A 23769-nucleotide genomic window follows, 5' to 3' on the forward strand; every position below is an offset into this window, starting at 1 on the left:
ACATTCAAAGAAAACAAAATAATAACAAAACAAATTTAATATGTACACTTAAAAACTAGATAACAATATAAAATAGGTAAATCAACAGTAACGATATAGAATCAACGAATCTTGTGGGAGCCCTTTTTAGTATGAATTATAGTTTCATACACAGGCACCTTGAATGGAACCGGTTTTTCAACCGGTACAATTATGTGTTTGACAACTTCGAATGGTACTTCCTTAATCTTGGGCACGTGCACTGTCCTTTCCACTGGATACGGTACGGATTTCTCCACCGGAATCGACACCTCCTTAATAATTGGTATCACAACCGCTTTCGGTACCGGTACCTGGATTGGAATCGGATGTGGCACCGGTATCAGTATCGGTTGGTTGACTTTGAACTCAACGTTCTTTGGTAAAGGGACAATTACTTCTTTGTAATGCTTAATCGGTTCTGGATTCTCTTCCTCGACGTGTTGGTGGACTGGATAGGATTGTGACTGGAGATTGTGACCACCGAAGTGAGAATAATCTGATCCATCACTGCTGAAATCGTGTCCCGAATATTCGCTGGGTTGCAACTGTAAATCATAATACATTTATAGTTGTAGGTGCTATAATGTTGTCATCACATATAATCAAGAAGAAACCAGGCTAAAAAATCATAAAATCTTATACATTTATTCAAGTGAATTTATCTGGTAACATTATACAAAATATATTTCTACGGTATTCTATGTTACAAGCTATCTGTTCTAATATTTTCTATGGTAAACATAAATATTACAAATTTTAAAATATATTAAAATTACTAGCAAAACAGCGGATTAGGTATCAGATATTTTAATTACTTCCGCTTCTTGATTCCAAGCGATTTTAAGTTTCATAAAGCTTTATGAAAACCTATAGAGGTAAAGCATCATCTTTTCATTTAAGTTTTTATGTACTATATTATTATTGTTCTTTTTTTCTAGGAATTTGCATTACGTAAATAAAATATTACTGTACTATATGTCTATTAGTAGGACTATTATGATACTAAGTTTAAATCTACCTTTTAAAATTGTTTAAATTAAAAACCTTAAATTCAATATTGTGTTCATAAAAAACGATAAAATTAATTCGTTCTCACGAATCATTTCGCGCCTTTACAACGAAAAAATAAAATGTCCGCCGCTACAGATAAAAACATTTTTACTTTTCGCATTCGATAACCATTGTCCGATTACACAAGCCTTATGAAAAGAATTGTGTAATAGAACTGAATAAAACACGGCGGTGGAAGTAATTTTATATCGTTTAAAATCTTATTGAGGTTGAAGCGTTTTAGTTCTTTTGTATTTTACCTACTCTGTATTGTAATGTTATTTTATATTATTAAAAGAGTAAGTTTATTTTTTTAGCTTAAGATACCGTCGCGACAATTCTTCGAACTGAAATAAAGATCACCGTTGTTAAATTTAATCAGCTAACAATAACTAAAAATAACTTAATATGGATTGGTTAAGTTCCATGGGGAACCCATATTAAGTTATTTTTAATATTTAAACTGTGCTTGAACTACGAAAGTCGAATAACCGTACGTTAGAAATCTAAACAATTTTTTAAACATTTGAATATCGTATCACCACGAAACACTGATTACTAATTGATTTATTTTCTAATATACATATTCTTGAAATAGTAATAAACATAGCTCAATGTTTACTTTGTCACACTTTCCCGGGCTCAATATGCGAAGAACGAATAGTATTTGCTCGGTTCGTTTCTATAGAATACCTAGCGATAGCAATTATATGGTTAGTATTGTTTTTATGATTACACAGAGAATATTATGAAGTATTTTTTAATTCTTGTAGAAAATAAATATTCAACAGGAGGTTACCTGTTGGTCCTGTTGCTGTTTCAAAAACGACTCCAAGTTGTTGTAAGGCACCCATTGCTGTGATGCTGCGAAGCAAAGCGACAGACCCCCACACAATATCTGCAACGTAAAATAAATAGGTTATGTCTTTAATCTTAACTTTAATCATTATAAATATTTTATTACATTTCTTAAAATTATGTATTCCTGTAAAATAAATAAATTTAAACAACCTTTTTAGTGCCTCAGTATCTGTTTCATAATCATTTGCCAATCTTATAAGATCTTGCCTATAGGCAAGTGGGTGATCAGCCTCCTGTGCCTGACATACGCTGTCGACTTGGGTCTTAGGCAAACCGATTTCCTAACGATATTTTCCTTGGCTGCTCGAGTGAATGTTGACTGAGCACATAGAAAGGAAGTCCATTGGTGCACAGCCGGGGTTCGAACCTACGACCTCAGGGATGAGTGTCGCACGCTAAAGCCTCTCCTATACTTATTTATATCCTGTACTGAACTCATGGATACTATTTTAAAACAAGAACAACCATTTTTAACAACCCAAAATATATCGGGTTAACCACTGAGCCATATAAAAGTATTCACTATAATTATTAAGACTATCTAACCAAGTTCGGGTCAACCAGTATATCGCTTATTTGTTTAAAAGCATTATTTTACATTGTGGTACGAATAAAACAGTTCCATACAGTCGTATTTCACATAACGGGTAAATTTTACGGCAATACATACACTTCACGCGCTTTATATTATATGTGTTTTATCATAAAATATATGGTCACTTTGTATATCCATATTTTATTATTAATTCTTTGTGTCTGTTTATAAATACAATCAGTGTATACAAATAAAATTTCATTCAACCATTTCTCTATAGAATATTAATCGTGACTCCTATGAGATGTTTATTGCTAAATAACATTTTATATATTATTAGTTATGTTATAATCGGTGACACTGAGACATAATTCAGGACAAAAAAATTATCGGTGAGAAAATGGCCGTAGGTGGGAATCATTAAGTTGGCATCTCATAAGTCATAGATTAGATAGATTAGAAAAGTAAAGTCGTAAACGAGAGAGATTAATCTCTCTCGTTTACGTAAGATAAAGATATAAAAATATGTAGCATACTTTTTATAAAAATAAAAAATAATATATAATAGTGGAAAAAACGGGACGACGAAAAAGGGCAGGTATCGCGACCCATAGACGCCCATATTTAGCAGGTTCGTTGCCGGCCTTTGATAGAGGAGAAAACTCGAATTTTGAATAATTCGAGATCGTATCCCTTACGGAAGCCCCTAACCGGGAGTCCATTCCACAGTTCGCTAGTTCGCAAAAGTGATGTTGATGAACGGCTGGTACAGTGTTGAAATGAGGGAAGGGGGATCAACCCGAACAATTCTTCTGAAAACTCACCATTGTACAATTTACAGTTTAGACACAAAACTGAAAATTTTATAGAAATATTTATCGCAGTAGCGTCAAATACTTGCCAAAGTCATGGTAGGACTACTTTGTCTTCTGTATCTTGTTCTTACTAAACTCTAATCGTTTAGTAACACCAATATAAGCATAAAACTTACACCCTATTTTTACGTTAGAAAATAAAATGTTTAAACTTTATCTTGAAGTCAATTCCGTACAAGCTAATATTCTCCTTGATCATTTATTTTGCCGCAAATGGTGTTCAGGAGTCAGCCACCACATTGCCAATAAATCATGTTGTGTACTTCGATATACTGTGCGATTGGAACGCTGCGTCTATTTTAACTTTTTATTTATTTAGCGTTAAGGATAAATGTAGAATATTCATTTCTTTAAAAGGATTCTAAATTCTAGCCTTTTACAGCAATGAAAAACATTTTGATCAATAAAGCACACGAAAGTAAATACTGTATATTTTAGATATGATCTCCATTTAGGTCGTTAATAGACGTGTATCGATGATTTATCTATTTTGAAATCGTTAACATTTTGTTTAAATTTGGCTTTGATACAAAAATTGGTTTATAAAAAACGCGATGCTAACTTACTGTGCTTATTTCATTTTTAGCTGCAGTTTTATAAAACTAAAATTAACCAATTCTACAGCTCAGCGCAATAAATCGCCACAAATCTAGTTTAAAACCACAAAAATCCGCCTCTCCGTTCGTGATATCGGTCCCTATGTTTACAGTTTACACGCTAAGCTTTTTACAGTTGGGCACGAGTGTCGGATGTTGTTGATGCATTGTCTGCTATAAAACGTGCCCGTTAAACGTATGGCTAAAGCCTCCGTCAAACTTGAGAAGGCTGCACTTTGCAAAACCGTTTGCGTAATATATCACAAGTATTATGAATTCCTAAGAAATAAAATGTTATTGTTATACAAAATTTAGGCTTATAGTAACCGCATAAAAGAGATTTAAGGATGTTTGGATTCCATATTGTAAAAAATAATAAAAATTATGTCAGACATATATTGAAGATAAAAATAATTTTTTTTATGATTATTATTCAACAGTTTAAAACTTCACTTTTATAGTACCAGAACCAACACTCAGTCAAAACTCCACTAAATGGTGTGATGAATAGTCAAAGTTAACTAAAAATCGCCTGTTTGAAGAAGGCTTATTGCAGTCTTTTTGTGCGGTTCACTTGAAAGTGTAAACAGTCTTTTATTTGGCGCTCGAGAGTAATTTGTTGCTTTAAGTATCTTTTATTGTTACAGTTATAAATAAGTTACGTCAGGAAACGCGCTTGGCTAGTAAAATGCAAACTAAACGAAAATCCTTGTTCTATCAAGTAGCGTTAGTTTTTAGGATAAATCACTACTTTTGCGTTAAATTTGTTAAACTAGAATACGACCTCTATATTAATTGTTTATGTTACAAAGAATCTTCGTGGGTTAATTCTTTAATATTTAAAAATATATATACATATACTGTTACTAATGTCGTGTTTTGATGTTAAAAATAATATATTTTAACTTACATATGCCTTCAACACGTACATTTTCGATTAATTCTCTAGAAACTGGAGTAACTTAGTGATGTCATAATATTTTCGCGCGCCATTTTATACTAAAGTGACAGGTGACTTTAAATTCTCTTTTTATAAAATTATCTAGGTATGGCCGATGTAACTAGAACCAATCTTACCTTCACTTATTTGTATAATACTGTTACATTCTTTGTTGTTATTTTTAATTAGATAATATAGGAACCAATTAATAAAGACTATAAACATATTTGTTTTAATTAAAATGCCTAATATTAATTTATTAACCATGTCATTGAAAGAAACCAGCAAAATTGAAAAGTTTAAATAAAAAGATGGCAACGGACCATCGCTTTCGAGCGATTTCTTCCAGGCAACCACTGTAAGAAAAAAGTAATTACTAAAACATAAGTAGACAATGAGTACGACACATTAATCACGCAAATTATTTCAAGGGTATGATGTTGACAGGTATCGCTTGTCGGTGGGTACAGTAGAGATTTAAAGTATGATAAAGAAGGAGCTAAGCGGATAGATAGACCCTCAATCCCTTTTTTTATCAATAGAAAAAAAGGATTCGCCAAGAATGGAAGAGTTACTATGGCTATTATTTAAAGTCATCGGTGGTAACTTGGCCCAATTAATTCTCTATGTGAAATAAGGACTGCCTGAATTATGATAACTTGCTCTTGATGGGATTGATTTGCTATATTGTAGAGTTCAAAAGAAAAGCTATTATTCCCAAATATTTTATCAAATCTTTGATCCGTGGAAATAATAAAACACAGTCATTTTTGAAATTACTGAATATTCCAAAAAAGATTCCACTGTTGATTTAAACAAGGATGTTGGATGTCGAAAGAAAGACTACAAAACTATCTATACATACCTATAGAGAGAATTATTGCAAAAGCTTAAAAATTGTTTGATGATTTTACGTGAACAGCAAAAGAGCTGAGTTAAGAATAGCTTACTACATCAATGTACAATATCAAATGCAAAATACTAAAAAAATTATAGAGAAAAATAATAATCAGAAACTAAAATGGTTCCATATACTTGTAACTACAGTTTTTGGTAAACGCGAATACTAAAAATTGAATTAAAACTACTTAAACGGATTATATTATTTAGTACCTCCAACTTGGACTTGAAATCTCAAGTTATATAAATGAAAATAAAATAAATGATTAGAGCACCAAAATCTTAGGAATTATTACACATAACAGACGTTTTAGACTTATTCCCGTAATTCCATGACAACAAGAAGTCGCAGGTGTGTGTTACAGAACGATGAATGATGTTACGACAATCATCAATCAATATCACAGTTATATGATATCGTAGGCAAAATAACTTAGCGCTAACTGGATACACAACTTTCAGTAGAATTTCTAGAAGTAGGAATAAATAAATCAGCACTGGGGAACTATAATGTCAACTTAATAAAGTATATGTTATTAACTGTGCGATTCTCATCCTTGAGGTCGTAGATTCAAACCTGGCTGTGCAGCAATTTTCTTTCTGTATATGTGCGAGTTGCTTTCTAACACTGCAGGAAAACATCGTGAATACAACAAAAAGGCGACGTCGTTTGTAATCAACACTTATATATTAGAATTAAAAAAAATCAGAACAAAACAGATATCTGAGGCCAATACCAATGGTTTCAGCGGCACTGGTTTATTTATTATCAATATGTACGAATAGTTTATACACTAATTATATTATAAAACAAAAGTGTTTTGTATTTTATAATATTCATGTAAAAGGAGTTTGCTACGCGATAAGATAAAAAAAAACAAAACAATAAAGATTACATAGTAATACAATGTGTGCATTGTTCGGTCGGATCTAGGAAGTAGGAGTTCCGGACAGATATGATCTTAGATCACGATATTGAATACCTTTCTGACCTACTGTTGATATATTATTTAATATTACTATGTAAACTATTGGAATAGAACGTGCATCGGATGCAATGGTTTATATCAGTATCGGACCCAAAAATGATAGCTCAGGCATAGGAAGTAAGGTATGCTGTCCTTTTGACATTGGTATCATGAACCAGATACCGGCCGATACATACAGAGACTTGCCGGCTTTAAGACCCTATCCCTGTTTGGATTTTTTTCTATTGAGTGAAGTTGTTTAAACCATATATAGATCTTCCAAAGTGGATACATAAACTATGCAACTCCACTATTATTTTTTTCAAATTGCCTTACTATAAGAAACGATGGCAAAAAATGGAAACAAAGGACTTTTTTGGAGTTTGGCGATTGGATAGGTTCTTAAAGTTAGTGTGGCTGATGTCAGAGATTTAGCAGATAATCTTAGCAGTCGGAAGCTACGCTTCGTAAGTACAATTCAGAGAATAATGTTATCGTCCTGATTGTATCGGCAAGTGTTGGTGTGTGTCGCACATACTCTTATACCAATTTAATGTTTTATCCAAAACTAATGTTTCTTGTTTGCATACTAGGATTTTGTAATTAGCATCCGAAACCGAAACATTTTCTCATTATGACATTTATTGCTATTATATGGGAAAATGCATGATCATAGACGCATACACGAAACAAACACCGGCAGAAATCAAGCGACAGCAAATTCCCCGTTCTGCTCGATAGACGCGCATCGTTTAACATTATGATTGGATTTTTACTTAATTTCAGATATATTTTTAATTAAAAAAGGGATTGGGGGTCATTTTTATCCCCGGGACCTTGCGTTACTACCCAAAAAGCTTAAGGGTTTTTAGTAGATCCCTCGGCCCAAATACAACCACACCAATGTTAAATTATATACTTAAAAAATTGCTTTCAAAAGAGATTTACTTTAATTTATTTCAGTCCTATTAGAAATGAGGCCTTCAGTAAATTCTGTCTCAAAAATGTATTATAACGCCGGATCGCATTCATTTGTTTTAATATTTTTATTATCAATAATAATAGCTGTAGGACTGCAGTTGTAGTGGATTTGATATGGTTATTGTTAAAACTTATTTAAATCATTTATATTGGTAACTACGTAATTATCAATTGAGCAATGTTGGCCTAGTGGCTTCAGCGTGTGACTCTCATACCTGATGTAGTAGGTTCGATGTGCACTAATGGAGTTTCTTTCTTTGTGCGCATTTAACATTTACTCGAACGATGAAGGAAAACATCGTGAGGAAACCGACATGTCTTAGACCCAAAAAGTCGACGAAATGTGTCAGGCACTGGAGGCTACTTGGCTATTAGATTTAAAAAATGGTCATGAAACAGATCAGAAATCTGAGGCCATGACCTAAAAAGGTTGTAGCGCCACTGATTTATTTATTTTGTATGTACTTATCAACATACATTTACTATCCAAATAAATTAGATAGCAAATGCCACAAGTTGTGCTATTACTAAAGATGAGTTGGGGAAGAAAATGTATATTTATAGGTTTAAGGATAAATAAAACTTCACTTGGCGAGCCTTAACAGTGTATTTACAAATGACATAATACTAAAAGTGCGCCGTCAGTCTGTCTATTTCATACAGATCTCCGAATATTTCTTCAACTTTGGTACCAATCTTTTTTGCAATCTGAAACAAACAAAATATTCAAAACCATTTTTTTTTTAATTTTTTTCAATAATATACAAATAGTACATACGTCCTGTTGTTCTCCGACGGGCATCGAAGTGAATAACGTGACCAAATCACCGTCCAACATCCCACGAGCCGCGCCACCCGACACTGGACGGCGGGAGAATTTGTATGTCCTGTAATATATATATACTATTTTACTATTCAAAAGTAATTTAATTAGCAATGTTTCGGTTCAAAGATGCTTTATTTCTCAAAGCATTTATAAACATACTTATATTTCATTTTATAAAATCTAAGAAGCGAAACGTCAGGACCTTTTCCGGTTTTTTTTTTGGTAATACAAACTACTGATTTTACTTTCTTTTATCGATATAATATGGGTTTCGAAAAACAGAAAAATTATTTCCTTTTGACAGCTACCCTCAGTTTGTTTTGTTAAAGGCATCAATAAAGTCATCTCGAGATTGATCTAGGAAATTATAAAAATATTTTGATGGTAGTTGTAAATAAATACGTTTAATTAATACCTAAAAGCCCTCGGATTGAGTCCAGCAATATGACAGCAATAGTTGTTCATGACGTTCTGCAGCATCAGCAACCTTCGGTAGACCTTCTCCGACACGGGCACCACGTAGCCCACGCCGCCGTCGAGGGTCGCTTTAAGTACATTTATTATAATTATAAGCATATTTTCGTTTCATTTTTATATTCATCATTTTTTTTATTTACCTTTTTAGTTTGTAAAGGAATTTAAAAGAATTAAGACTGTGGTGCAATGTTTAATCAATAATAAAAAATAAAAATAATCAATCATTCATAACATTAACCCCTTGATAGTGCGCGAGGTACTCCTCTGTCCTTTTTCATCACGACATAAACACAAACTGACAGAGAAAGACAAAAGAGTACTCCAGTTCCAAGAGACTGATTATTTTTGAGCAAGATTTTGTATGATTTTTAATTTTACTATGAAAGTATATATTAACACTATATATATAAACACTATATATATTTTTAAATAAAAATATATATAGTGTTTTAATATCTCGTTTTAGTATTGGAGACGGGTATTTTAAACGAATTTCTACTGCTGTGTACTAAGTCAAAGTATTATCAAGTCTTATCTAATGTGAAATTTCAGACACATTTCTGTGCCCGTTCCGTACAAGACTGATAATTCTGTGTCGGTTGAATAAAAGACTCACTGAACATGGTGACGTGTCTCTTCTGCGGGACATTGGGCATGGGACGAGCCGCGATCCGGAACATGGCGTGCACCTGCTGGCCCAGGTGGTAGTCGCTTTTGCGGATCAGACGTTGACCTGGAAACATCGTTTAGGACAGCTTTTAAGAAAGATAGACTTTAAGAAGTTATTTAGCCAGTTACTTTTTTCTGTACAAAACAAGAATAATTATTTTCAGAAATAAATATGTAAAATATTGGACAGATTGTATTTTCTGTTCTGCAAACTGTGTGTGAGTGAGTTAGACAAATTTATAATCGACACAAAAAAAAACATTAAACTGAAAGTAATTATTGTTCCTTATAAAATTACTATGATCTTATACATATGCCTTTAACATGGCAAGGAGACAGCCGTAAGCTACTGCTTCTACAAGGAATTCACCATTTTTGTCAAGAATATCTAAAGATAAAGAATCATATCGACCTCCGTAGCTCTCCCTGGCATGCGGCTGATACATGAACAACGCCAGATTCCCCTCCACCTCGCTCACGAGGAATCCCAGATTCGTATTGTCCACCACGAACTCCATATCGTATATCTGAAATTATAATTTAAATATACATTAATAAGGGGCCGTTCATAAAATACGTCACACTGAAATCAGCTTTTTTTCCCCCCCCCCCCCCCAATTGTCACGCTGTGTCACACTTTCTGTGACCCCCCCTAGAAATATTTCGTCACAAAAACTAAGACCCCCCCCCCTACTGAGTATGATAAATTCTAGAGAAATAGTATTTTCATTTGTTACTGATTCGAGAGCGCAGGGTACGTGGAAACGTTACTCTCTCAAGTATTGGAAAAACAAAGAAACCCGTTGTGAGCGCTCATGTCATGTAATAAACGGCGAACGTCACGCTGCCCTATACCCCCCCTCCCCCCTTGTCACATCTTGTCACACTCGGCCAGACCCCCCCCCCCTTATATGCGAACGTAGTTTATGAACGGCCCCTAAGTAATAGTTACGGTTTCATTACTTTAAAATTAAAAATGGTTTTTATACACTTTTGTTCATCGGCTTACTTGTCCAGAGATTAAATTCAATTAAAATCCTATGTCCCATTCAAAATGCATGAGAACATTGAAAGTTAGATATTACTTACTTTGATAACTTAAGTAAAATATGTTTTACTTAACATAAAACAGTAAAAAAGTCAAAAACTTCCTCTACTAACGAATCTGTAGCTGAAGACTAGATTACACTTTGCATCTTCTACTGAATTTACCATGCAGGGTGTTCAGAGTGGTTCGGATTATATGCATTCTAGAAGCCGTTTTGGCCGCGCACTTAATAGGCCGGTAACGCACTCGAGTGCCCAATGCAATGCCGTACGGTTCCCGCCCTTTTGCCTCAAGTTTATAAATGAGTACGAGCCCTAGAATACCTGAGCACTCCTAAAATCCCTCGAAACCAGCGACAAGGTCCTGTGCTGCTCTTGATACCTCAAGAGGGATATGGACTTGTAGACGTCGGCCACCAAGATGAGGTTCTTCACGGCCAGCATTCTGTGCACGTAAATCTGCGTGTCTATGAAGGCCACGCCCACTAAATCGTTGTCTTTCAATTGCCAGATGTAGATCTGAAAATATTAATGCCATCAAAAAAAAAACAAATCCTGTAATCGATTCATTTCATTTACCGAAAATCTTTTCAATCTGGGCGGAAAAGACACTTTAATTTTCAGTAAATTTGGTAAAATCTATCCTTCTCATGACATGTAGCAATAATTTTAAGTTTCTTTATGAATTATCATTTATCGCTTAAATAGCTTTTTTTTAATCAAATTTTTTAACCGGCAAGAAAGACGAGGATTACAAAAATTTAGCAAATTATATTTATTATAAAATATGAAATACCTTTTGCCCCACAGCTGATATGAGAAATCCGAGAACTTGTGTGAGAGCAGTGACGGGTCCCTTCTGCTCCTTGGCATAGATCTCCTTGAAACGGTTCTTGGTCAAGGGTTGACCTGGCTCCGGCACCACGTCGATGATGTCATATATTATAATCTAAAATAATGATAGTATTAAGTTAACGTGGTTATTTTACAGTATATGTTGTCAAAAGTAAATTGTGTCAAAGTAATTTGGGTGAGGTCACGAATATTTTGGAAAACCCCAAAAGCTGGATGTACATTCTAAAATGTAATGTTAACAAACAAAGACAAATTCTAAATAGTGTCAATTTATTTAACAATCTAAATCTGAAATTTTGACAACCCTGGAGAACCCAGGAACCTTTGACCAGAAATTTCACTTACCCTTCCTCTCGATGTGATGTCTTCACTGTAGTTATAATTAGTCCCAATCGCGATGTACCCACGAAGACCTGACCTGGAAGTTCATATTAAACGATGGGAATACGTTAAACTGGTGTCTTCGCTGGAAATTTCTTGTGATCTTCGAAGGTGCCAATTCAAAAGCCATTGTACATAAATTAATATAAAATGAAATAGATATATCACATTATAGGCCAACACTCACTGATGTTATTGTGATACTTAGCAATTAGTAATTGTTTGGAGATATGGAGACACTTAATACCACAGAACTCGCGAGTGTGTAGCGGTCTTTTAAGAATTGGTACGCTCTTTTTGGACCCGAAATCGAACTGATTTGGAAAAACTTCAGTGGACTGCTTCTATATATATATGTAATGGTATAGAATCGCCTTATAAAACGTTCTGTTGTGGAACGGCGGACGTCGAGGTGACACAAGTGGAATTTATTTTTCTGCCACGACGTCCGATGATGAAACTCAGATGCAAGTATTAATCCGAACAACTCCTCTGAACACTCTTCATAGTATATGCGGTAGAAGATGCACATCTCTACGCAATTCTTGCAAAGCCACTTTTCTCTTGCAATTCACTTGGAACCAGAATGGGCTAGAATTTTTAAAAAGATCATCCTCCCATCATCACCTTCGGGATGATCTTTGCGTCGTTTGCCTTTTGGTCATGATGTGTGTATATAAAACTTCTACAAAAACTAGACAGATTGACTTACGTAGTTCCCTCATAGGACAGCGACACATTCTTGAGGCACGTCACGTGTTCCCATTCCTCCAACTCCACCCTCGTGTTGGGTATCACTTCCCAGGACACAGGGGAAAAGAGCATCACTGAAAACCTTTCTTGCATCGGGTAGGGGAACCTAAACAAGAATATATAAAGAACTTTTATCCCAATCCCAAACTTTATTCATATAAGTGAAAAGGATAAATGACGAGACTTGCCTGTCTCCCTTATTTTCCGTGCTCTTCTCTTTATCTTCTCCGTTGAACTTGTAATAGGAGGTCGTCGCCTGGGCCACGGACGAGACCAGGCAGTAGGTTTTCGACTCCAAATGGAAGGTCACGGCGTGAGGGGTCTCTCGTAATGGGACTTTCCGAACAGCCCAGGAAGCATCGTACGACAAATGAGTTGGGAGGACACTGATTCGAAGAGATCCCTGGAATCGGATTTCATAGATATAATATACTAGCGACCCGCCCCGGCTTCGCACGGGTGCAATGCTGATACTAAATACACTACAGAAAATCTGTGAACGTTGTATATAAAAATGTGGATTATCCATAAGAGATAGACATATACCATCACGGACTTTTCTGTAGACCTTTTCAATGTGTACAATAGTTAGTACATTATTTTGGTAAAACTCGTAGGGTTCAGCCTGCGTTTGCAATTTAAGCGGAAAAAATGTAATTATTTACGACATCACATTAGAAACCTCAAAAATAACAGTACTTTTCCACTATTTAATGGATGTAATTATACACATAAACCTTCCTCTTGAATCACTCTATCTATTAAAAAAAACCGCATCAAAATCCGTTGCGTAGTTTCAAAGATTTAAGCATACAAAGGGACATAGGGACAGAGAAAGCGACTTTGTTTTATAATATGTAGTGAAGAGTATAAGAATTTTTAGATGGACTTATTATTATTTTTTTCGTGTATAAGACATCTTTTTTTAAAGAGAATAAACTTCTATCCATACTTTATAATATTCATTTATAATCTAAAGAGTAAGACAAGTAAGACATAGGTACAAAACTTAACTGAACAAATTTTAAACAGGGCATGATGGCAATACGAATCTTTTTTACGAGTACGTTTAAAAATACCTTAGCATTGAAATACAGGAACCCTTGCGGACAATTGGTGTTATTAAATGAGGCGAAGGATGCGACGGGTGCTTCCTCGGAGCTGATGGGGTGAAGGCGGAGTTCCCCCCGTGACGTCAGCAGGAGGAAGTATGGCGTCTCCCCGCAAAGGAACACGCCGTTGTAACCACCCACGTTGCCTGATCATTCAAAGAGTATTTTTTAAATTTAAAAACAGTTTATTATAGATAAATAGTTTACTATATATAATCTCGTTGATTGAAGCCGAAGTCAGACGAACAACAAAAGTATATTTGAGTTTTATGTAAGTTTTTGCGGCGTGGTAGCTGTCCACCGATGTATTTCGAAGCCAATTCAACTAAGGGTCCTTCAAGAAGCGTACCAATTGAAAAGCCGGCACCGCACTTACGAGTGCGTGAGAACATCATATAAGCCTACTGAGAGAACAGAACATCATACTGCCAGTACCTCATGTTATATAAGAAATATATAAATAATTATTACATTAGTTTATACAAATACTGTTTTTTTATTAAATTACCTAGACCTGACCATGGAATCAACAAAGAAAAGAAAGAAAAGGAATACATGATTTGACTTTGACTTGACCGCGAATAAATGAATAGAATCTCACCAAAATATCTCATGTATCGCACGTTCTCCCTCAAGGCGGCCGCCTCGTACCCGTCTTCGGGGCATCCGATGCACCCGCCCTTGTACCCGAATGGAAATGTGGTCTGCATCCGGGAGAAACGCAGCTTCAGATTACCACGAGGGTATTTGTAGGCCTGGAATATTAGAGTTCTATTATTCTAAATGTAGTTTTAACACATTAAATCATACATTAAACATTATTTTAAAATTATTTAACTTAGTTGTACAATCTCACTCGCATTTCTTTAAGTATTCGGGCAATTTTGGCACATAATTATTGTATAATGAATGCGTTTGTCCGTGACATAATCAGACAGGAACAATCTTAATTTTTTTAATTTAAATATAATTTTATATAAACATTTGTTAACAAAAAAAGCGGTCGAACCTTTGTTTTTTACAATTAATATATTTGTTTAAATGAAATTACTGTCACCTAACCACTCACTTGATATATCATGAGCTGGTCATCCATCCTTAAGAGTAGCAGCACCCTGGATCCCTTATTTCCGAGCCCCACCACCAACATCTCCTGTAGTTTATCCACGCTGGAACTGTGACCAGAAGTTAGCTCCTCTTCTTCGGAAGGGTTTAGAGGCATAGCCACGGATTCCAAGCTGTCAGCTAGGATCTAAAAATAGCGAATATATTCATCAATTGTAGATTCCACTTTCCAATTAACTTTAAAGGTTCTTGAAAATAATATAATTCAGGCCACGTATAAAATATTAAAAATTCAGAACTGGACGTACGTTTGACCGCAGTCCCACTAGATGTCAAGTGAGATGCGGCCTATCAAAGGCCACACCTTAACAGCAAATATCTATTTAGCCCCAAATTGAATGAACCGATGTAATACTTTCATCTAAATGGATTATACTGAAATTACTAAAATTATTATTTTTGCAAATGGGTTGACTGGTCCTTCAAGCCGGAAGATTCGTATGATTTTAACTTTTCAACGGTACTACCATACACAACATATATCTTAATCTTCATAGATATTATATGAAAATAATAGATTTAATATTTACTAACTTACCCTGTGTCCTGCACATACATCCCTGACCAGGAAACTCAGCTTCATCTCGGGCAGTGAATATATTTCAAGATTTCCATTGTCTCTGACGACGTAGAGCCAATAAGTCGGTTTGACTTCTACGAGCTGCTTCTTCCACCAGCGCGACACTCTTCGAGGGACGTCGGGATTTTTCGACTGTTCGGCTAACATAATCTGTGGGAAACAAGTTATTTAAGAAATAGCAACATTCATATCTTTTGAATGTTGGTATTATTGAGCTTGTAGAGCGAGTTCACAGTAACGATGTCTCTTATATACATAGTGTATTAAATTTATGCATCGATTAACGTATTTTAATTAGCGGAACCAGTCGTGTACTTTTATCGAGACGAATGTTGTTTTTCTGGAGCTTAACTTTTGAAATGAAACCTACCGCAGAAATAAAAGAAGAAGAAAAATAATTAAGTGAAATATGTATACAAAATCCACTCACGCTGGCCATAGAAGCTGGTGTCTGATCCCCTCCATAGAGTAACTCATCATCATTTAATTCGTAGACCACACCCGGTTTCAGTCCTTCGGCTTTTACGTTCTTCGTTGCTTTGCCTGTGAACTCGCCTTTTACCTGTTGAATGATATTAATACTTTAAAAAATAAATGGTTCATGTCGACATTTCATGACGACATGTCAAAGGGGGGTAAACTTTAATTTGGATTTATCTGAGATAACGTAAAGGATATTACCTGAACATTGGCGATATTTTGCGCAAACAAACCGCTAAGATCCCGATAAGGAGCCGCCCTCACGACAGCTGGTTTGTGGGGCACCGCTTGACGAGTGGGGGCTAAACGTCCTGACTGCAAAAATTTGGTTATATTTTGGAAACTGCATGATCAAATAGTTAAGGTTCTTACCAAAGCAGTTCCTTTAAATGTCTTTGCATACCATAAAAGTTTTTGGCAGTTGCCTTGTCCAACAATTTTTCTAATATTTACGTTTATAAGTGTACAAGAATAATCAATAATAGAATAATAATAACGATTTGACAACCTTATCTTTAACAATGTCAAATTTGTCAAAACTCGTTCAGAAAAAAACCACAGCTTTTAAAACTAGATGCAAGTTTGAGTGTCGTTCGAGTAAAAGAGAAGTAAGTAACACGTAGACAAAATGTGTAGTTTCGCTGTATATCATAATTTTCTTGAAACATTAAAACTCACCACATTGTCCTTTCCTCTCAGTTCTCTCAAAGCCAAAACAAGAGCTCTTCCGCAAGTAGACATTACGCAAAGGTAGGGATCGGCAGTGATGGCCGCCCGCGCAGTCCAATCCAATGATATCGATTGTATCAGCACGCCATCTATTTATCCAAAGCATAAACTTTAAATTACCCGACATTTTAGTTGATCTGAAAAGTTTGTATGCTGACACATAGATGGCGCTAATATAAATTAATATAAGTTTTAGTTAGCCCTAACCTTCAAAAGACACTTGTGTATATTTGACATTTGCCGTACTATTTCTTTGTAAGATATAGTATTTTAAGTGAAGGAACTTTTATTTGTTTAAAAAAATTAATAAAAAATAATTTGGGGTTCGTAAGTACTTTTTGGCGAAAATAAAATATTATTGAAAACAAGGCTCGGCTTTATAAACATTATCCGAACTCAGCACCAAGAAAATCGACCGTTGAGAAGTGGTTTGTTTAGTTTGAACGAGGTGAAATAACCACCGAGGAAGATGCACGCAGTGGTCGCTTTGAGGGTCTACTGAGTACTGGGCTGTTACCAACGGAAACATTAGCCGACGAACTTTTCAGCTCACTTGTTATAACATCTTGTACTTGACGAATTGAACTCATTATAAGCATAGAATCGATTTATTTGAATCCTCAATAAAGACATAACTATATCTCATCTAATTTCTGGAAATTATTATACATTGATTTTAAAAAAGTTCGGTATTTATATTAATTAATATGCATTAACAACTCACTCTTAATAAGCCGTATAGCGACCGTAGTAACTTGAACCATGAATTTGTTATTTCCTAAATTTCCAGCGAAGACAGTCGGTGCGCTCGTCATGAAACCGGAGCTGTCCACTTCGTTGATCTCTTGTCCCGTTTGGAGGATCTGTGTTGTATTTTAAAATTAATAAAATATTTTATTCATGTAACTAACTTTGTAAGTACCCTTTTGGTTGTTATAAATTAAATGTTTATAAGTATAATTATTAAATATGGTAAATAAGCTCACCATGCTGGAGTCCTCTTGGGCGAGTATCATGTAGGCGTGCGTCCCCTCCATGTCTCTGTGCGCGTCTCGCAGAACTTCTGTTTGTTCCCCGATCACCGTCCACATATCGATACAGCCTTAAATCACAACGTATTTGAAGTCTCAAATCTATTATAGACATTTTGTGTCTGTTGTTATAAGTAGACAAAAAAAATTAAAATGTTTGATTTTCAACGGGAGAACGATTGAATGACAATTCGGCCGCGGTTTTAATTTCTAATTCAAAATTAAAACCATTTAAATTAATAATTTAATGTATAATTAATTATTGTTACTCGAAAACCACCCAATGGCAGTAACAGTCGCAGATCGATAAATAAGTAAAGGCCAAAAGATTCGATCAATATTAATACTATAAAACCACGTTATTAATTTAATTTCAACTGGTCCTAGTCAATGTATTTTCAAACATCCTCAAATCTAGTCTCATTTAAAAATGTTTCCTATGAGAAAAGATTACCTGGAGCATTTAGGGTAAGTTAACCATAAGTATGACATGCGTGTGACAAATCCAATTGGATTTTGACAAACGGTAATCATACTTTTCATCAAATCTCGACTTTGAATCTGAAATTAATGTCAAAAGCAAAAATTCCACATTGAACAAGATAAAAAGCAACTCACCTGGTAACTCAAAAGCGGTGACTAGTTGAGGTCTAACGGACCGTTGCAGGACGGCTAACGCCCCGTTTTTCCCTCTTCCACAGCAGGCCACTAGTTCTATAGTGTTATGTTCATTTCTCCTTTCCTCGCTCACCAATTGCACTTCGCCCATCGAAACATCTCCGATCGGACAGATGTTCAGAAGGGAGTCACATACCTGAATCATTTTTATTTTTGTATTTTTAACCAACATCAAAAGGTAAGTAATTTCAATTATATCTGGATATAATTTTTTTATCTTGCAACTCGGAGAACAGTCTCAATTTCATAAAAATCAGTTAAGCAGTTCCATGTATTTCAGGGTGAAAATGCATATACATTGAACAGGTGGTCGGCAAACGCAAAATCGAAATAGCTTTACTCATATAGGTAAATAAGAACACTTATCGTTATGAACGTTAACAGGAAAGATGTTAAATTGAGTCTAAATTTACATTTACCACCAGTTCGCAAGTCAAGGGCGTATAGCGGGCAAGAAGAACTGGCAAAAACTCTCAGCCACTCTTTTCAATTGCCAATTAGACAAGTTAGAATTGTAACTGACTAACCATTAGAGCCTTTTTTCACTTTCGAACATAATTCGGCTCGAAGGACCATAATATAAAAATAACTCAAATTATCTTAGTGTTCCCAAATCACGAGTTTGAAGGGATTTTATAACACTATCCTATACATACTATACTAAACACCTACCTCAAACACATAACTCGTCAGTTGAGTGGACGTCCGGATATCGGAGCCGTACACTTCCAACTCGTCTTTATCACTAATTTCAATAACATTAGAAGCCACGCAATCGCTGATCGTGTCCATGCGACGTCGTTTTGAAACTGGATCGCCTGGATCTTTATTTTGGATTTCTCTAACTGTATCTGAAAGATAAAAAGTTACGTTATATACATATGACAGTTCATAAACAAATAAAGCAAAATTTTATTTTAATTATTTACAGAACTGGACAGACGATGGGCCACAATCCCACATGTTAAGTGAGATGTGGCCTGTTGGAAGGTAGGCCTGTCCAGAAGATGGCAGAATAGACTAACTGTCTGGGAAAGATGGAAGGGGGCAAGGGGAAGTTTATTTTGTTAGGAGAGTCGTAATTACCTTCTGTAAGATCGACAGTAGCAGCTAACGGTCGATCTATGGAGAAAATCATTCTGTTCTCCCTCTCTGTCACTCGCAGTAGAAGAGAGTTTCCCAACCGAGACCCCAAGAAGAGAAAGTCCTCTTCGATGACACACATCTGTAATAATTATATGAATAATCACAAGATCTGTAATATTTGCACTAATAACGCTTTAGATTGGGAATATTTTTACATATGGATGCTGATTTTTTTCTGCCTACGATGACCAAACAAAACTGGTTCATAGCTTGGCAACGCACGCATCATTTCGAGCTACTTTTGGACTCTTCACAACTCCTAAATTATTACATCCACTCACATGAAATTTGGCACTTTTATTAAAGAAAGAAATGTAAAGAACTTCAACTTCTGAGTATATTCTACATTTCATATAAACACAGAACTTTTGCTCTCGACTTAACTTTCCTTTGTTAGTGAAGTCGAGAATGCATTATTCACTTCCCATCTATGTTTTTCTGAGATTACTTTTCTTATATTGAAGTAATTATATACGAAAAATCACTTGAAGGTCACCTTCATCAGTGTTACTACATATAACGTTCCTATTAATCCTTTCATCCTTTTTTAAATTAAATTTCATCTTATATTAAAACATATAAATATTGAATTTCAACTCACACAGCTGGTCAATACAGAGGCTGCAGCTCTATCCAAATGGAAGCTGTTGACACTTCGAACAGAGTCGGACAACATCGTCAACACGTAGAGCTGGCCTCCGCGAAGTGCCAAGGCTACTCTACTCTCGCCCAACGTGGCCACTTTGGCACCATCTAGGGTTATACACACTCCTTCTTGGATACCTAGAACATTATTTCATTTAAATAAATCCATTAATTACATAAAATAATACCGATCTTACGCCAGTTAATTAAATAATAAATACTCACGTAGCGGAAAGTTAGTAGTATGAGTGGCTATACTGTTTAATGATACTCCATAGGGTGGAACGGACTGGTTTAGGTATATGAGGGAGTTTGCTGCTAATATCAGGCAACCACCTGCAAAAAGTCCATTTGCTAAAACCATTTCTGTATGTTAATGAATCCTAAACTACTTATTAGTACTAGTATAACTATTAGGAGCTCGCCATTCCCCAGCATCGGACAGCTTCATTTCGTGGGAGTTTTAAATATAGTGCGACGAAGTGTTGGAATGATATCCCTCCTCCGCTGAAGAGTCTTAAATTAAAGTCTAATTTTAGTCGCAGCTATAAAACTTATCTATTAACTCAACAAAAATCCCACGAAATCTAGTTCTTAATCCGCTAAAAAAAAAAAAAAATTGTAATAATAATAACAAAACTTAACAATTATTCTTATTTTAGCCTTCAATTTTACCTATTTACTTCACACCATGTTACACCAGACTTTGTTACCGATATTGCTAAGTTTCAATAATACTATTATTATTTCCTACTGAGTATTAATATATTCTTCTTTTTTTGCGATTGAGGCGCAAACTAGCTGATGTGGTCTCTGGCAGAATGACCAGCGCTGTGGAACACTCTGCTCCTCAGCATAATGCTGAGCCAGGGCCAATTACAGCCACAGCACACACGCAATATATACTTGAGACGGGCCGAAGGGGAAAAGGAAAAAAATAATTTACCTCTGTTTATATCTTTTATTTAATTTTTTCTCTTTGATTACTGCTGTGTTGTGTATTTATGTGTGTGTGTTTTGTTTGTAATAAATGATATGTCTATGTCTATGTCTATTATTACTGTATAGGCTTCACCGGCTGCTTCGCTCACAATACTATCTGTACTTATTAAAACTTATTGACACTTACCCATACATATTTTTACTTACAAGCAAGTAAATTAATACAAGGAACGGCTGAAGTTAGATAGATCTCATAAAATATAAGTTTATTTCAAGAGAAAAACAATGTTTTTTTTCAAACTTCTATATTTGGTCTTATTATTTTTACTTGAAGGCTATAAACCTTACCAAGTGGTTTCTGAACAGGCACAGCTTGCAGGCAGTCAAAGGGAAGGCCACCAGTTGACCAAATAACAGGATGGACCCGTGCGCTCATGTTCAAGGAAACACCAGCCATTGAACAGGTATCACTTCGTACTGCTACACGACTGAGAGATAAATAACTTATATTATTGTCTTGTTATTACTGTTACTAACATTGCGACTTTCAGAATATATAGGTAAGGTAGATTATTAGCAGAGCTGCCTTTTCAAAAAATTTACAATAGCCTAATATATTAAAAATTAGATCTTAGCTTCTTAGATCACGTATTTATAGTTTGTAAGAATTCTTTTAGTTAGCTATAGTTAAGTATAGGGCCTACTGTGTTTGCCTATAAAAGGACATCAGTATTAAAGTGTTATTTTTGTTGTTCCTGGATGAAAACATATTTAGTAATACCCATTGACCAAATATTTTAAAATAAATAAATAAAATTAGTATAGACTCTTACCCTGGGAATGTTCTTACAGGTTCATATAGAAGTAACAATGTAGGCTCATAGTATCCATATAAGAACTGCAAATCTAGTATATTATCTATCTTCTCGTCTAAGTCTTTTAATACTATTACATAAGAGGCTAGTGTTGGGGCTCGCATCATTGGCTGGGTTTGCTGTAATAAGGGTATTTTCATGTTATTATAATAATTTTGGTGTTATTTGGTTTAAGTAATTTATTTATTATATTATGTACACTGATGATAAAAAAAGGTTTTCTGTTCTAAATACACATACATTTTTCTTGTCATCCTCTAAAGGTTTGGCCTCTAATGGATCTCCTTCTTCAGATGTAAGATCTTTTCTAAATGGCAACACAGCCAATTTTTTTCCATATAACAACATGACTGCACATCGAAATTCTGGATCCACTCTTATCCAAGGAATATGGGGGTGTGTAGTCCAGCCATTCTATAGGTGAAAATTAAAGGCTTTAGATTTTATTTAATTTTATTAAACAATAAATCATTGTTTTAGCAACTCAATAAAATTCTAGATTAAACAGGACATAGCTAATGTGTGTATCTTAATAAATCATGTTTTATTACATTAGAAATTCTTTAATATTTACCTTCATATCATCCTCTTCAAAGTAATGCATACTTAAAGTTACTAGATTATTTGTCTGTGGGTCATACTGCAGGACAGAAAGCTTTGCTTCTCTGAATGACACAAGTAATAGATCACGGCCTGCACTAGGGCATTTTACAGATGAAATAGACATAACATTTCCCCATAATGTGTATGACGCTAAGCACTCCAACTTCATTTTGGGTGGTATTGGTTGACCAGCTAGAAGTATCAATTAAGATTACTATGTATTTATGCATACTAAGATAAAAACAACTGACAGACAGTTACTATTAAATCAAAAACATTTTGTGATGCTAACATATTGTACTTGTAACAAAAATATCATATGAATAAATTTAAAAAAAGCAATATTCATTATATTTGCTATAGCAAGGGAAATGTTGAATGTGTATGATGCTTAGAATTTGATGTAAAGAGTAAAATAGTACCTAGGCTTAGAGAATGTTTAGAGAATACAAAGATAATTTATGTGACAGTGACACTCCATTATATTTGGCCAAATCAGTGTGTTACTGTGAGTTCTAAGCCTAACCTACTAACCTGCATTGACTTCTTTTGTGCTGCCTTCAGGCACTAGTCTGAACACTTTCAAAATATTGGCACCAGCAGTCACCAAACACATTTCATCATTCTCAAAAAAACAGCAGCTTACAGCATATTCCACCCCCGTAGCCGGGTGTGTTTGCCGGCAAATCGAATACATATTTAAAAGACGGTTATTAAAATAGGTTAGATTAAAAGTTTCAAATTAAGAGAACACTTCTTATGTTATCGTTTACGTTTGATTACCACTTATGTCTACGCATTGTTTTAGTTTTTGTTTAATTTAAAGTTTGTTTAAAAAATAATCAACAAACAGAATCTTCTCTCACTATTTTGAGTTGTTTGTTTTTGACTTTTAACCGTACTTAATAAATACTGGCAAGCCAACAATTATTGACAGCGACATTACATGAAAAAATTAATTTATAGTCTACAATAATCGTCGTCGTGTACAGATAATAAATCGCATTTACTATCTATGACCTAATTTTCTACAATAAAATAAGTTTCTATGCCCCTTACGTATACATATTACATAATACATATTTAAA

At 34.8% G+C, this 23769-nt stretch overlaps 2 protein-coding genes across 2 annotated transcripts; both read right to left on the reverse strand.

Annotated features, from left to right (window-relative positions):
- Window positions 1–48: 48 nt before the first annotated feature.
- LOC110999603 (MAGE-like protein 2) lies at window positions 49–4915 on the reverse strand. The gene is made up of 3 exons (XM_022268738.2): window positions 4849–4915; window positions 1871–1969; window positions 49–566 (listed from the first exon to the last, which is right to left on the reverse strand). The coding sequence occupies exons 1-3, from the start codon at window positions 4867–4869 to the stop codon at window positions 102–104; spliced, it is 585 nt and encodes a 194-aa protein (XP_022124430.2). The 5' UTR covers window positions 4870–4915; the 3' UTR covers window positions 49–101.
- A 3403-nt stretch (window positions 4916–8318) lies between these two features.
- On the reverse strand, window positions 8319–23572 carry LOC110999602 (cleavage and polyadenylation specificity factor subunit 1). The gene is made up of 29 exons (XM_045632101.1): window positions 23216–23572; window positions 22653–22873; window positions 22319–22492; window positions 22037–22197; window positions 21552–21691; window positions 20487–20597; window positions 20218–20399; window positions 19557–19695; window positions 19143–19321; window positions 18411–18606; window positions 17748–17863; window positions 17486–17624; window positions 16711–16850; window positions 16234–16347; window positions 15983–16114; window positions 15511–15702; window positions 14917–15099; window positions 14449–14602; window positions 13815–13993; window positions 12924–13138; window positions 12695–12841; window positions 11947–12019; window positions 11543–11695; window positions 11071–11265; window positions 10112–10226; window positions 9647–9763; window positions 8969–9098; window positions 8506–8614; window positions 8319–8435 (listed from the first exon to the last, which is right to left on the reverse strand). Exons 1-29 carry the CDS (start codon window positions 23376–23378, stop codon window positions 8355–8357), a joined length of 4350 nt encoding a protein of 1449 aa, XP_045488057.1. The 5' UTR covers window positions 23379–23572; the 3' UTR covers window positions 8319–8354.
- Between the last annotated feature and the right edge of the window lie 197 nt (window positions 23573–23769).

The sequence above is a fragment of the Pieris rapae genome, chromosome 18, assembly GCF_905147795.1.
Source record: "Pieris rapae chromosome 18, ilPieRapa1.1, whole genome shotgun sequence".
NCBI classification, from domain to species: domain Eukaryota; kingdom Metazoa; phylum Arthropoda; class Insecta; order Lepidoptera; family Pieridae; genus Pieris; species Pieris rapae.

Excerpts from the sequence above, each read along its gene's own strand:
- LOC110999603 (XM_022268738.2), bottom strand. The coding sequence starts at position 4,869 with ATGTACGTGTTGAAGGCATAT. Across the intron at positions 1,970-4,848 it reads TGTACGTGTTGAAGGCATAT|ATATTGTGTGGGGGTCTGTC; the intron begins GTAAGTTAAAAT and ends TTTACGTTGCAG. Across the intron at positions 567-1,870 it reads AACAGCAACAGGACCAACAG|TTGCAACCCAGCGAATATTC; the intron begins GTAACCTCCTGT and ends TATGATTTACAG.
- LOC110999602 (XM_045632101.1), bottom strand. The coding sequence starts at position 23,378 with ATGTATTCGATTTGCCGGCAAACACACCCGGCTACGGGGGTGGAATAT. Across the intron at positions 13,994-14,448 it reads GCGATACATGAGATATTTTG|GCAACGTGGGTGGTTACAAC; the intron begins GTGAGATTCTAT and ends TTGAATGATCAG. Across the intron at positions 8,615-8,968 it reads CTCAATCCGAGGGCTTTTAG|GACATACAAATTCTCCCGCC; the intron begins GTATTAATTAAA and ends TATATATTACAG.